We start from the raw sequence: 14,516 nt of genomic DNA, 5'->3' as shown, positions 1-14,516 counted from the left end.
ACAGGTGTGACCTAAGGAGTGCCTAATACAGGGGGCTAATTGTTTCCCCTTGATGTAGTGGCTACCCTCCTGTTAGTATGGCCCTGGATGTTAGTGGCCGTGTGCTGGATGGTGCTTAGCTGGCTGTCCACTAGTATCTCCCAGACTTCTTCAGCAGGACTGCTACCCTGCTGGTCAGTCCCCAGCCTGTGCTGTTGGAAGCAGTTTGTGTGTCCTGGATGCAGGATTTTGCACCTGCCTTTGCTGAATTGTCATGGTTCTGCTTGGTCCCTTTCCCCACCTGTCCCTGCTGAACTCCACCTCCTGCCCCTGGGCCTGGCCACTATGGTTGCATGGTTTGGAATTACTTGCAAAGTTGATGAGGGTGCACTCTCCTCCCAGGGCTGTTTACAGATGTTAGGCAGGACAAGGTCCCAGGGCAGATCCTGGCAATCCACACTCATTAACAGCTTCTTAGTATGGTACAAAATGCTAACCACTACACTTTGACCTTGATTTTCACCTAACTAATTGTCCACCCATCCACCCAAATGAGTTACAAAAATTATGTGGGAGGCCAGGTCAGAAGTCCTACCAAAGTCAGTATACTATAACTTCTTCCTCATGTAAGCAACCATTTCATTTTGTTATACAACAGAACACTTGGGAAGTATTTATCAAACAGTACTAAAGGAATTGTGTATCAAACACAAAAGAAAGGATTTAGATTTCCAAGGAGCAGACATGACAGAAACTCCTTTGACAATTAAACCTTAAAAATCCTATTTAAGGAATTTCTTATGTTTGAAAAAAATGCTGAGAAATCTGAAAGATTCTCTACAGTAAAGAACATCTGGATTTGTTTGAAACAAGATTTCGATTTCTGTCTAGTCACTACAAGGGCTACTTCAATAAGCTTACTGAGCTAGAGTTAGGATTTTAACTTACAACTGTAGGATACATATGTGAAAAAGATTAATCCAGAATACAATGCAAGTTGTATTAATTAAACATTGGCTAATGTGTTAAGAAATGAATAATTAACTCTGAATTAAGATAATAAAACATCATGTCGCAAACACCAAAATTAGGGCTGGGAAAAAAAAAGATCATTTGTATATCTTTAAATACAGTATATTTGTGTAAAACACTATATACAAACTAGTGAACCACTGACCTATTTATCCCATTATTTCCTTTTCTGCTTCTAAGTATGTCACAACTATTGCACAAAACTACTAGGACAAGGTTTGAACTCTGGCAAAGATAGCCAAGAAACAGGGAACAATAATTTTTTTTACTAATAATTTTTGTAACATAAGTACCCACTATTGTTCTGCAAAGGTCATACATTAGTAAGAACCTCTGTGTGTGTGTGTGTGTGTGTGTGTGTGTGTGTGTGTGTGTGTGTGTATGAGAAGTGCCTTTCCATCCATTTCCACCCCTTCTTTGTGAATCTGTTATGAAATTTAGAGAGGCTGCTAAATAGTCTTTAACAATGGGATTATTTTAGCATTCCTCTCTGGAGTTTTTCTGACCTGCTCAATAACGGTTGTAGAGAGGCTGAACATCGGGTTCCTGACTTAAACAGGCAGATAAATTATTGCTATTTTTTATATATGGTGGCATTGGAGATAAGAGTTAACAATCTCTCTGACTAGTCTAGTTATTTACTGGAGATTATTTTCATGTAATACCTTTCATTTTCCCACATACTTGCTTTACAGATACTTGATTGTTGTCTACACGTATTGTGGCCTTCTGCCATTCAGAAGTCTGTGAAGTGTGGAGCTTAAAACGAACAGCACAACTTCTAACATTTAAATAGCTTTGTGTTGCCAAATTTTGTTTGAGACTGTGGAGCTTTGGCAGACTAAGGTGTTGCCCTGGAAACATTGCTAAAGTCCTGAATGTTTCACTGTTGCTGCCCTACTGCATTCTGGAACAGATGTATTACTAAGTTCCATTATGGAGGTTCACATTGCTCAGTGTCATAAGATTTATGCTCCTAGTAAGATTTCTGTGCGAAGCCAGTGCCTTCCTATTTAATTGTTAAGGCAATGTATTTTGTTGACTGGGCAGTTTTAGGGCTGCATTCCCATTTCAGTATTGTCCTTAAGTATCAAACATCCTTTTGAATGTATTCTTGTTGCTTTACTTGTTTCAATGTAAGATCACTGAAATGAAATAAGATTTTAAAACAGAAAGCTGAATTTCATTATTGTTTTGGCTCTAAGTCTGCTTTCTATAGGATCACTTTTTCACTGCAGCTCACAGTGGTTGAGATTCATCAGCATCTCCAGAACCTTTAGCAGGAAGGCTCACTTCTCTGGCTGAAGACATGACAGTGAACAATCAGGACACAGAACAATCTTCTGTTTTGGCAAAAACATTGTGTTCTGCCGTAGCTGAGAATCACTGAATCACATTTATGGGAAAGGAGTTCTGTGTGTCGTTTGGAACAACATTGCCCAAAAGAAGGACAACCTGCAGCTGTTCACGTTCATGTGTCTTAAACAAAGCTCGACCGCAGCTCCTTAAAAATGCAGCTTCCTGCTGCCAGGCAGTTGGAGCTTATTCGTTAGAGACCATCAGAAGCAGAGCTGCTGGCATGGGGGTGGGTGGGCCGAGTGCTGAGCACAGCACAATCAGCCACAGCCTCAGGGCTCTTGGGCAGGGCGGGGACAGCAACGAGACGTGTCAGCAACTCAGCAGTCATCAGGTGAGAGCCAGGTAAGGGGTCATGTTCCAGGTCTAGGAAATCCTTGTTCAGGGAAATCGGAGTGTCACTATCCCTGGGGGTATTTAAAAGGCGTGATATGTCAATTATAGGTACATGGTTCAGGGTGGAATTGGCAGTGTTGGATTTCTGTTGGACTCTTGTGACGTTCTAGGTGTTTTCCATCGTAAATGATTTCGTAATTCTATGAGTGAGAGAGGAAACAGGCAGTGGCAGCGGCAGCGGGCTCCAGGAGCATCTAAAATGGGTCTCCTGGGCAGAAGGGCGTGTAGATGTTGGTCAGGTCCAGTTCGGACAGTGATGCCTTAATGCAATCTGATGCGACTTTCTAAAATGCAATTTGCTTTAGCTATCTTTTCTTATTATTATTATTTTTCATTTATCCCTCCCTCCCGCCGTGCATTTACGTAAAGGATCTTTCCTTCCTGCCGCTGATTGACAGCCGGAGAAGCCGCCGCTGTTTCTCCCTGGGAGGACCGGGCTCGGTGCGAGGCGGCGCTCCTGGGAAGGCGGCGCTCCTGCCGCGCCCCTGCCCCTGCCCCTGCCCGTGCTCGTGCTCGTGCCCGTGCCCGTGCCCGTGCCCGCCGGCGGCCGGAGCGGCAGGAGGGCAGGGGCAGCATGGTGGTGTCGCCGCTGCTGCGCGCCGTCATCATGGGGCCGCCGGGCTCCGGGAAGGGCACCGTGTCCGCTCGCATCATCAAGCACTTCGGCGTGAAGCACCTCTCCAGCGGTGACCTGCTGAGGGACAACATGCAAAAGAGGACAGGTGGGAATGGGGACGGGGCGGGGGTGTGCGATCCCTCTCCCCGCGCCGCTCGACGAGCACCGTCCCCACGCCGCCCGGTGGGAGCCCCTGCCTGACGCGGCCCTGGGCACACGGCACGCCGTCCTTCCCCAGCCTCCCTCTCTCCCTTCTTCCTCGGGGAAGCCCTCGGGCGCTTCTCGAAGGGGGTTTGCTATTCCTCAGTCCCAGCTCAGTGCTTCCCCCTCACCCAGGCAGGGGCTGAGTGTCTTCACACAGCTCCTCTGGAGGCCGGGGGCACCGGAATAGGCCTCGTACCTTCGGCCACGGATCCTCTACGAGCTGCCACTTGGCATCCTCTTTGAGAAGGTGTACGGGGTTATCTGGGGTTATGTCGCTTTCCTTGCTTTGTTACACCTCATTGTTTCCTCGTCTTGTTGCTTTTTGTAAGCACACAGTAATTTTTGTAGGTGTTTCTTATAGCTTTGTTTCTTATAGCTCTGATACTTCTAGCTTGGCATCATGTTAAAAGGGAAAAATACATTTTTTAACAGGCAGGGCAAGAGGAGGGATTCTGGGCAGTTAGACTTTTTCAGTTCTCCATTTGATGGCTAGAAGTAGAGGCATCTAGAATTATTACAAGCTATTCCACAATTGGAAAGCCTTGTCCCAAATGGGCAGGCATAATGGTAGTGGTGCTTTCCAAAAAAAAAAAAGAACAAAATTTTCAAACTGGTTATCTTACGCTTTTATTGTTATTGTCATCTTACAAGTTCATATCGTGCTTAGGTTGCAGCGTGGTCTGTGTTTGCGTATAGCACTGCTTGTATCAGGTAATGATGTGAATTATTCTTGCTCTATAGTACTAGCTTGACCTCTGGCCTCTGTTGAGATGCCGTAGCCCCTGTCTATGGTGGATTTTTGCAATGATAAAAGGTTCCTCCCTGACTTCCATGCCTGCTTTTCTTCATGTTGGGGTGAGAAACCTTGTAAGAACCATTTCTGGTTGCATATGATGAAGCAAGAGTACTGTTATTTCCCACACTTTAAAGCTGTAGAGTATCATGGTAACTCTTTGTTTGTGGAAACTCATAACTGTGTTTGTAGCTGAAAAATTATCTGCATTGTGAAATCAGTTGTGGTGTGATTTCCACATCTCTTCACGCAAATTCTTTTTTGCCCAGTAAGAACAATGACTTCGGCACAGTGACCAACTTTATACTAGAGTTGATATCCACAAGTTAAGGATTTGCTAGGAGCACCACCTGTGCAGGCATATCCGATCGTATTCATGGTATTTCTGTCTGTTTGATTGCACAATCAAAAATTTCTATTTACTGAGGATAATATGTTTTGTTATTACATTTCAGTGTAAGACCTAGTGGGGCCATTTCAGAAGACAAAGGAAATGTGTTATTTTTACCAAGTGCTTTGGAGTTTATGTTACTTACTAAATACTTTAAGTTTTGTGCTCTTTCAATATGTCTTGGAAGCAAGATCATAAAGCACCAGAATCAAGCTGAAGGATGTGTGAAAAGAGAAAATTGCAAGAGGAAATACCGTGTTGCTTGATTCGAGGAGGGAGCCATGAAGTGGTGGAAAGAAGTGAATAGGCAAAGAATTCTAGGTGGGTTGGAGAGATGACAGAATGTGAAGCAGAGCAAAGGTGTGAAATGAAAATGTAGCAGACGTTAAAACCCTGAATGGGAAGAGAGAGGCCAGTGGAGGATGTAAGTTGTGATGGTTTTCTCTGAGTTGGCTAGCACAGAACTTAACAGAATCTGCAACAGAGTTTTTCATTCACTAATTAACCCAAATAAAGTTCTATTGTAATTTCATTGAAAGTCAGTCACTAGTTACAGAAATGGTCTCTGAAGGGTTGAGATGAAGTATGAGGTAGCAGGAATAAGTAGTACACTGAAGATAGGAGAATGACAGGCAACTCAGAGAGCTTTGACAAGTTCAGTCAAGGCAAAGCATTTGAGTTTTGATGATAATACAAGAGTCCTGAATTTCCCTGTTCTTTGGGAAATGTGTTATGCTAAGATGGGCAGTTAAAACACTTGGAAAATTAGATATAATTAACAATAGTTATATGGTGCAAATTTTGGCATTTGCTGTCTTGTGAAAATGGACATTGTTGAAAAGTCCTGTTGAAGATGTGTCTGTAGCAATTTGCAGTTATTACCACGTCCTGCTGCTTTGGACAGTGGAGAGTCTGTGACCACCTCTCTAATGCTAAGGAAACTATTGTCTGATTATGGCTAGAGCTTATTTGCTGTAATGTGGTTAGAACATGCCAATCTTTTGTAAAAACATGAAACATGGATACCTATTATCACCTAGAAAGAAAAGAAACCTGTGTTGCCTTTAATTCCAAAAATTGCTATGCCTATAGTGTTTTCAGACCCAAGCTGACAAAAAACAGAACTAAACAAAACCAACAAAATTTCACAAAATCTCCCTCCCAACAGCAGGGAAACAACAACAACGAAAAGCTATGATCTAGTGTGTACAAACTTTTTGTCTTAATATATAACTCTTTGGGTAAAGTTTAGCCTATTTTTCTCCTGTAATAGTAACTTTCTAAAGTACCTGAGTTCTGTAGAGAAAGGTAAGAGGCACTACGTTTCCAACTCTTTTGGTCTAATAATAGGACCTTGCAGCTTGCTGTGTTCTAAACCTCTCTGGGCCCAAAAACTCATCAGTCTTTCCAAAGTATGTTAGAACTATTCTCTGTGAACTTTGCCTTGCACATATTTTTAGATCATTGTGGCTAGAGCAATGCTGCAACATAAATCATAGTAGATCCAAGCATCAAGTAAACATTAAACTATCTAGAGGTGATTTATTCCTCCTCCCAGTCTACTTTTGCAGGGTACATGGTTTAAAGTGCATTGGAATAGTAAGAGGTGTGACTTGCTGATCTTGAAGAAGGAAGGAAGGGAAGGAAAAAAACCCAGGCAGACTCAGTACCTATTTCATGGTCTTCAGGCTTTTCAAGCCTGACTACAGATGTGAACACTCAGTAAGAGGAAATAGTCTCTTCATTGATTATGGAGAGGTTTTTTTTTTTTTGGTTGGTTGGTTTGTTTGTTTGGGTTTTGGGGTTTTTTTGGGTTTTGGTGGTTTGTTTGTTTTTTTGTCATTACCAAAGCTATTGTTTGCTTTGCATCTACTACTTTTCAATTGCCTTATCTGAAAAAGAGCCTCTGTACTACTGCACATTCCGTGCACTGAGTGACGGGACTGGCATTTTTCATTGCTTTCTGCTGAAAGCGGTTATATCTTATGTTGGTATGTCAGTCCATCCCATTTCTCTTCTGCTTAGTTTTCTGTAACTAGATCTGAACTGGCTGCAAGTAAAGGCGTCTGCAGATACACAATAAAACTAGTCTAGCTGCTGCTCCAGGTGACTTAACATAACTGGGTAATTGTTTTGCAAATGAAAGCTATGGAGACTTTGTGCCTGGGACAGAACTGAGTTTCTTCCTGGCTGTACCCATTATTTGGGTGAACTACAGCATGCAACTGCCTGTCACGTAGGAGCATGGTTTGATACCCGGAATCGTGATGCGTGGATGTAATTTTAGGGAGCCAGTGGGCTAAATGACTGGTATTAAAGCTTAGTCAGTTCTGTGGGAAAATACTAGTGCCTGTGTGCTCCCATAAATAGTTTACAGCATCTATAAACATCCTCTTGTAACTCTAGTCATCATAAAAATACATATCTGGCAAGCGTGTCCCACTGCATACTACTCTCTTAAATGCCAAAGACATTTTCCCTTCGTAGTGAAGAGTTAGTAGCTAACTGAGAAACTAACTTTTTTTCCTGGAAATCTGAGGGCTGATATATTAATAAACTTGTATCGTGTATATTTCTTACTTTGAAGATTCTTTTGCCTAATAGTCTCTCCCAATTTTAGTGTTATGAACTTACTATTTCAAATACTTACTAGTAAACTTTTTCAGAGGGTGTGGGGATAGAGGTGTGTTCTGCCCTGTTGCTGTCTGTCAAACCAATCTGTTTTTTTTTTTTTTAACTTTAGCAAGCATACTGTCTGTGTTGTTTACAATTTTTCTGTGCCATCCTGATCAAAACAAATTTCTTGCAGGCTTGTGGGAGGTCTTTGCTTGCTGGAGGTCAGAGATAGTGTAATGCAACTTCTCTCACTTTTGCAGAAGTTGGAATCCTTGCCAAGTCCTACATTGATCAAGGGCGGCTTATTCCAGATGACATCATGACACAACTAATGCTGACTGAGCTAAAAGGTCTAGATCAGTACAACTGGCTGTTGGATGGTAAGTTAGCATACTGGTTATCAGTGTATATGGAGAGAAAATCTGGTCTGGGAAGCTTGGAATGCTTTGGTCTCTTGTTGCCAGCTTGTGAAACCTTCAGCAGCTAGTCTGCCCCAGTTTCTTTGGCTCAAAGATGCTTTGGGTGCATCCTACCTTCAGAACATTACAGGGATATTTAACTCATGTTGAAAACTCATGTTCAACTCATGTTGAACTCATGTTCAATATTCCAGTAAAATTTCAAAACTGGTTCTGGTAGTTTTTATGATATTAATTCATTGAGAAGTTTATTTTTTTTCAAGTCTTTTCTTGTTAAAGTCCTTGGGGAATGGAAAACTTTTGAAGGATGGGGCTGAGTAATTATTTAAATAGAAAGGCATGTGATGCAGTAACAAGGTAAGTACTGCAGCAGTGTGGTGTGTAATAAATCACTAACAAAACTAGTGTTTAAGTGATCTAAAAGGTCTCTTTCTTTTGCTGTTGTATTCTGTTCTCTAGAGTGAACTGTTTTGCAGTTCTGCAGTGTAAGCTCATGCTTCAGCATGCTTTTGCCAATGACTTCATGAACTGGATGGTTCTTCTTGTTCCAGCCCATGAGAGTACAATTGGATGAGCAGCACAAAGACAGTGCCTAGGCTGGACTTTTCAGACTCCAGTCACATCATCTCAGTAGATAAAACTAAAAAGTTATTGGTGTGGCTTTTTTTTTTTTTCAGAGAGTGTGAAAAATCCCCAGTGTTCTCTGTCCTTAGTGCTTTATTATAATGCTTCTAAGTACAATGATCTGTTCTGATGGGTTTACTCACAGTAGCGTTCCTCCCTTAGACAAAGGCTTCATTCCACAGTGAACAGCACAATGAAACCTAATCAATAAAGCAAAGAGCTGCAGGTTCTTTTTTCTTTTTCTTTAGTTCCAGGGCCTGTGTAAGCACAGTTCAAGCCTTGTGGATCTTGATTTGCAGCACACACTGGCAGCTCTTACCGGGAAGATTCTGTGGAGACCATAAGAGAATAAGTCAATTTCTGTTGCATGTTAACATGCTGCTTCCTTTAAACTTTTGGAGCAAAAGTTTTGTCTGCATCAGCATGTGGAAGGAGACTCAGTGAATTTCACCAGGGTAGAGTTGGCGTAGTAGACTTTGTAGGAACAACACTGTTCTGTTGAAAAATGTTAATTTGAAATCTTTAGTTTGATAACTGTAATGGAGAACAAACAGCTGAGGTCAGCTGTCTCAAGCCAGAGTTGTTGAACTGCTTGTATTCTCACTTAGCCAAATAGCCATCTACTGCCTTATGATAAGTTGGTGGCTTCTAGAATTATAGCAGATGTGGCAGTCTAAGTTATATATGTCTGTGGTTATAATCTGTTAGATTTATGTGTGGCATAATTTAGGGCACTTTTCTCTGTTTTCCTGGAATCTTCATAATTCATCACATCTTGTAGATTTTTTTTCTGTATCAAGAAAACACTGTGTGCAGCAAACACAGTTTATTTTCAATGAAATGTTTTTGTAAAGGCATTTTAATTTGTTGAGGAAGTTTCTCATTACTCAGTCCCACAGGAAACTCCTTTTCCAGCTGCATAACTGAGATGTGTGGTGGCTGACTATCTCACCAATAGTAAGAACAACAGTGCTGAAGTCACAGCTCTCCCTCTGCTCTTAACATTTAGAAGCACTTTCATGAGATAATGTGAATGTGTGAAAAATAGGATGAGGGCAGCTGATGATTGTGATGCAAACCAGCTGAGTGAGACTTAATGCACAAGCAAGAGCTTTGAGTTAATTAGCTCTTTCCTTTTATCATGTTTTAGACCAGACACAGTAGCCTTAAGACTTTTTTCTTTTCCTGTTGTAAGGCTAGTTCTTTGCTTATTCCTTATTCAGGCAATTGACTGATCAATAAATGCTATTCAAGAAGAGTTTCTGAAGTTTGCGCTTCTTGGTATTTGCCTTTATGGAGAAGTTTACTTGTGTAGTATGATGAAAATTACAAGCTACTGAATTACATGAGGCTATGCTAGCGCTTTGTGAGTAGAGGCATTGTTTCAGTGAATCTATGATGCAATAGCATGTTCTGCAATAGCTTTGACCACCAAAGTTCTTGTGCTTAATTTTTCATTTTCAATTTTTTGTGGAGACCTTGGTTTTCTTATTCTTTGTTTCCTACTACACGCTTTCTTAAGTTTCTCTAATAGTTGAAATCACAAAATAGGGAGCTATAGAGTTCATGGGCAAAATGCAGTGTCTTTTAAGTGAAAAGACAGGTACCTCCTGGGTGTTCTCACAGTCATCATACCCCAGGACAGCTTGATACTCTAGAACTTCTAGAACCCCTCCTAAAGCTACACTTTTGTATAAAATCAGTCCTGGGCTGCCTCTGGAATATATTTGGCTTACTGCAACTGAATAAAACAGGTTTGTAATGGTCACCGCCTTAAGCCAGACTTGCCCAACTGTGGAAATAAGAGATGTCACAAATGCTTCTAAATTATTCCAGACATCTTTTCACTGGAGCTTTTATTGTTCCAAATGCATATACAGTGTTTTTATGCAATGTAGTGGTATGTGGTACATATGAGTATGGGGTCTTTTTGCATTTATGTGTTATACTTTTGGGAAGATGATTCACTGAAATGACTAAATGAAAGCTGGGAGGCATTTAACAAGTTAAAATGCCATGATAGACTGAAAAATACTTGGGAAATCTGATGTCTCTTCAACTTTGAGAGTATTGATAATGGTTTGGTTTTTTTTTGTTTGGTTGGTTTTTTTATTTGACAGTTATTTCCTCTAATGACTGAATCCAGGTAACTCTGCTTTTGGAATTTTATGGAGTTGTTTCCTTTAAAAAGGTTTCCCCAGAACAGTTGCTCAGGCGGAAGCCTTGGATAAAGAATGTCACGTAGACACTGTAATTGACCTGGACGTGCCATTTGAGACCATAAAGTGTCGGCTCACAGCACGTTGGATCCACCCTGCGAGTGGCAGAGTCTACAATCTTGAATTCAGTCCCCCCAAAGTGCAGGTAAGCATAATATGTGTTGGTGTGGCACTAAATAAATGCTGCGTTTGGTAGTTGCAGTAAAATGTTTTTTGCATATATTGTTTCAAAACACGGTGGCTCAGAAAAAGCAGCTGATTGTGGGAGCACAGAATCTTTCTGGTAACACCCTGCCTCTGAGAGAATGTTAGTGACCTGGTAGAACCTCAAGCTGGGATACTGTCTGCCTTGCACACTGGCATAGGATCTGGGCATATTCTTAGCCTGTTTACAGCCTGTATAAGCCAAAGTGAAGTTTCCTTTTCTGTCCTCCAGAGGAGTCATTGTATGTATCTAGGAAACACAGAATCCTCAGTCTGAGGAATACACTTAGTGCTTTCCCTATGTTTATATTCAAATAGGATGGGTATTTTCAAGGGAAGAGCTGCTGTACTGCAAAATTGGATGTAGAAACTTGCGAGTCAGGGAAGCTTCTCAACAGATTTAAGAGGTGAAATATCCTAAAGTGGAACTTGAAGATAAGGATTGTACATTGTTCCCTTAAGGTTTTTGAAGAATTAGGTTTCTCCTTAGTGCAACTTAGCTTAAGCTGTATCTCATCTGCAATTCTAAATAACTTAGCTGTTGTGGCATCACATTTCACCTGGAAGCTCGAATAAGTTACATCAGAAGCACAGCAGGCCCTATAGTTTTTGGATTTCAGTGTTGCAGGGAAAGAGGCCAGCTTGAAGGAGCAGGTAAGCACTGGAACTGAGCAACTGAAAACATTGCCTTTGTTTTGCTTTAAAGGAGGTGTTTAAAATCACAGTTATTTTTAATTGCAGAAGAGCACGGGCAAGCTGCGACAGAGAATTATCAGACCTACCAAAGCTTCAGCTGCCAGAGCGGTGATATTGGGAACACTGCTTTACCTTTTGCTAATTAGTGGGTATATCACAACATAGTAGATTGCAATATATAAGTGAAACCATGGAATAGAGCTGAACAAGTGAAATACGGTTGTATCTAACAGATCTGCAAAACATTTATTTACTTAATAGGAACAAGAGATTATAGTTCAGACATTAGGTACCTACCTCTGTAGGGAAAGCTTCAACTGACTTTTACACCATTTTTTATACAGCTGTTGCCAAATGATAACTCTTCCATTTTGCAACTTAAAATCAAAGGCCCATTAAAACCTTTGCCCATTTTAGTATTGTCAAAGGCCCGTTTGGTCTCTTATTTGCTGCTATGCAGGAATGTATTACCAACAATATTGTTTTCCCTTCTACGTGAAGGCTTTGTGTACATGTTCCCCATATTCTACAAATGCTTCAGAGGACAAATTAGTCAAGTTACTGTGATAATATTCATTGGCAACGCTGAGAAAATATTTCTAACCAATGGACTGTTTTACTGGAAAGTCAACAACTTGTATCACAGATAAGATACAAGCAGCTGCCTTTCTCTTTATAAGCAGAAGTGTACACCCTGACTAACTGGCGGCTGATCATAATTTAAATAGAAAATTAAACAAAACAATACTTAAACAGAAATAAGAAATATAGTCCATTGTTTGCTTTTGACCCTGATTAGGGCATTGATGATATTACTGGTGAGCCACTTGTTCAGCGTGATGATGACAAGCCAGAGACGGTTAGCAGGAGGCTGCAGGCTTATGATGCACAAACAAAACCTGTTCTAGAATATTATCGGTAAGTAGTAAAATCTATTCTTCCACATTCTAGAAGCTCATTTCACACTAGCACAGCAATGAACAGATCTTTCCAGTTACAGAATATCTTATATGGCAACAGTGAATGAGGTGTGAGTAGCCATGTAGCTTTCAGGGCCTCAAAAAGAAATCAACCCAGTAGAATGAGTATGTTTTCCACTGTTGTATGGGACCTTTTCAGGAACCTGCATAGTAAAACAGCCTGTCACCACAGCCATATTTAGCTTTATAAAGAGCACTACACATTATTCAAAACAACATAGTACTGTTCTGAGCAACACAGCTCTGGTGAGTAAGGTAACAGAGATAGTTACTTTTTTTTTGGAAGATCTTAATAGTATTTTGATTTCTCCTAACAAGTGGAAGGGTTCAAGAAGCAACACACAAATAGAGAAACTGTCTAATGAACATTTAAAAGTGTCCGTTCCAAGAACAGGACTGTGAAGGGCCCAGCTAGCAAGACTCTTTGGGAATAAGAAGCTATTTAAGTATTATGTCATTTGCATTGTAGAGTGATAACAAATTACTAGTTTTTTAAGAGCCAAAATTATACACAGTTTCTTCTGATGTAAAGCAGCAAGTAGTATCACACTGCTAATACATACAGATAATAGTAGGTAACCATGTAGACCTTTACTCTTAACTTGCCTAGACGAAGAAATCATAGTCTGACATCATGATGAAGGAATTGTCCTTCCTCTGTCTCCGTATCTACCATCCTTCATTATGTGCTAACAGGATTGTTGAGAAGATTAAGGGCTCCATCTTTGGTGTGGTTAAGTTTTAAAGAAATTTTTCTAGAGTGACAGTGAAAGCGAAAATGCTTCAAAGACCACAGTAGAACATAGGTCTACGCTATTGTTATTATTGATAATAACATACTGTACAGATAAAACTAGCTTCTAATTCAGAATAACTCAATTGTGCCTGGTAATCTTGCTTGTTATGATGCACATCCATGAGGTGCAACTTTACAATACCTGTTGGTCACAGTTGTTTGGATGACTGCTGTATAGCATGTGCTGTATGACTATATTGCTGCTTATCTTTATCCTGCTTGTTAAGCAGACAGCACTCAGTTTCGTGAACTGATGTGGCCATTAGGTCTCTGAGAAACAGAGTAATGAATGTCCAGCCTGCATTTTCAATATTATGTCTGTTCTTGATGTTAAATCACACACTTATTCCTGCCAGGGCAATCTTGGAGTGAGGTGGAGGTCTCAGGACAATTAAACAATTTGATTTCTTTAACAATTTCTTCTTTTTCTTCCTTAGGGAAAAAGGGTTATTGAAATCCTTCTCTGGAACAGAAACCAATAAGATCTGGCCACATATCTATGCTTTCCTTCAAACCAAGTTGCCAGATGTGAGCCAGAAAAATGATGCCACTCTCAGGTGAAAATAGGTCAGACTTCTGCTCATCTGTAATCACTCACTCTTGATTACATGAGACTCAGCCATGAAGGATTTTTCCACATAGTCTACCAGACTGATCAATAATTAAAGTCCAATGCTGTCCTTAACTTACATTATGATAGAATTGTGATGCCTGTGGTTCTCACTTTAATGCTGTAATTTTTTATAATAAATATACCTAATTTCTAAAATATAGTAACTTTAACAAAGCAGCTACTTTTGTGTCTCTTATTTGGAAAATATGTTTGCAAACATTGACTGGTGTAGGAAACACATTTCAGAATACAGCTTAATTAGAAAGCGCTGGGTTGATTTACTCACTCATTAAATGAAGCAATGATGAGGATATGAAAGCACATTTCTTGAGTGCATCATAAGTTGGGGTTAGCCAGAAGCTGTGGAGAACCATGACCACTGTTCTGCAAAAAGCCATTTCAGACCAGAACTGGCATTTACAGATGGGTTGATCTCATGGATGAGTCATCTTCTTGTAAGTTTGCTTGCACAGATGTTAAGTGGCTTTGCTTGGCTTAAATTACACTTAACATTTGCTTGGGTGATTTGCCTTATTACTAAGTTTATATTTCTGCCCTCAGAGCAACTACCTTGCAGGTATA

The 14,516-nt window shown here is 40.5% G+C and overlaps 1 protein-coding gene across 3 annotated transcripts; it reads left to right on the top strand.

The window, feature by feature from the left end:
• The first annotated feature begins 2,395 nt into the window (after nucleotides 1-2,395).
• On the top strand, nucleotides 2,396-14,108 carry AK3 (adenylate kinase 3). 3 transcript variants are annotated; one of them, XM_027883495.1, is made up of 8 exons: nucleotides 2,396-2,486; nucleotides 3,162-3,249; nucleotides 3,292-3,485; nucleotides 6,651-6,758; nucleotides 7,644-7,763; nucleotides 10,618-10,790; nucleotides 12,345-12,463; nucleotides 13,759-14,108. In XM_027883495.1, the coding sequence occupies exons 1-8, from the start codon at nucleotides 2,411-2,413 to the stop codon at nucleotides 13,880-13,882; spliced, it is 1,002 nt and encodes a 333-aa protein (XP_027739296.1). In that variant the 5' UTR covers nucleotides 2,396-2,410; the 3' UTR covers nucleotides 13,883-14,108. The 3 variants fall into 3 exon arrangements, with proteins under 3 accessions (XP_027739296.1, XP_027739297.1, XP_027739299.1); XM_027883496.1 differs by lacking the exon at nucleotides 6,651-6,758; XM_027883498.1 differs by lacking the exons at nucleotides 2,396-2,486; nucleotides 3,162-3,249; nucleotides 3,292-3,485 and adding an exon at nucleotides 4,826-5,088.
• The last annotated feature ends 408 nt before the right edge of the window (nucleotides 14,109-14,516 follow it).

Source organism: Empidonax traillii, unplaced genomic scaffold, assembly GCF_003031625.1.
Source record: "Empidonax traillii isolate 1590-97213 ecotype Southwest subspecies unplaced genomic scaffold, ASM303162v1 scaffold127:size982661, whole genome shotgun sequence".
In the NCBI taxonomy this organism is placed as follows: Eukaryota; Metazoa; Chordata; class Aves; order Passeriformes; family Tyrannidae; genus Empidonax; species Empidonax traillii.
Note: the sequence above shows the minus strand (reverse complement) of the source record. Positions and strands in the feature narration are given on the sequence as shown.

Coding starts and splice junctions, on each gene's coding strand:
- AK3 (XM_027883495.1), top strand. CDS start 2,411: ATGGGAAAGGAGTTCTGTGTGTCGTTTGGAACAACATTGCCCAAAAGA. Junction 6,759..7,643: donor AGCGGTTATATCTTATGTTG/GTATGTCAGTCC, acceptor TCACTTTTGCAG/AAGTTGGAATCCTTGCCAAG. Junction 10,791..12,344: donor TCAGTCCCCCCAAAGTGCAG/GTAAGCATAATA, acceptor GACCCTGATTAG/GGCATTGATGATATTACTGG.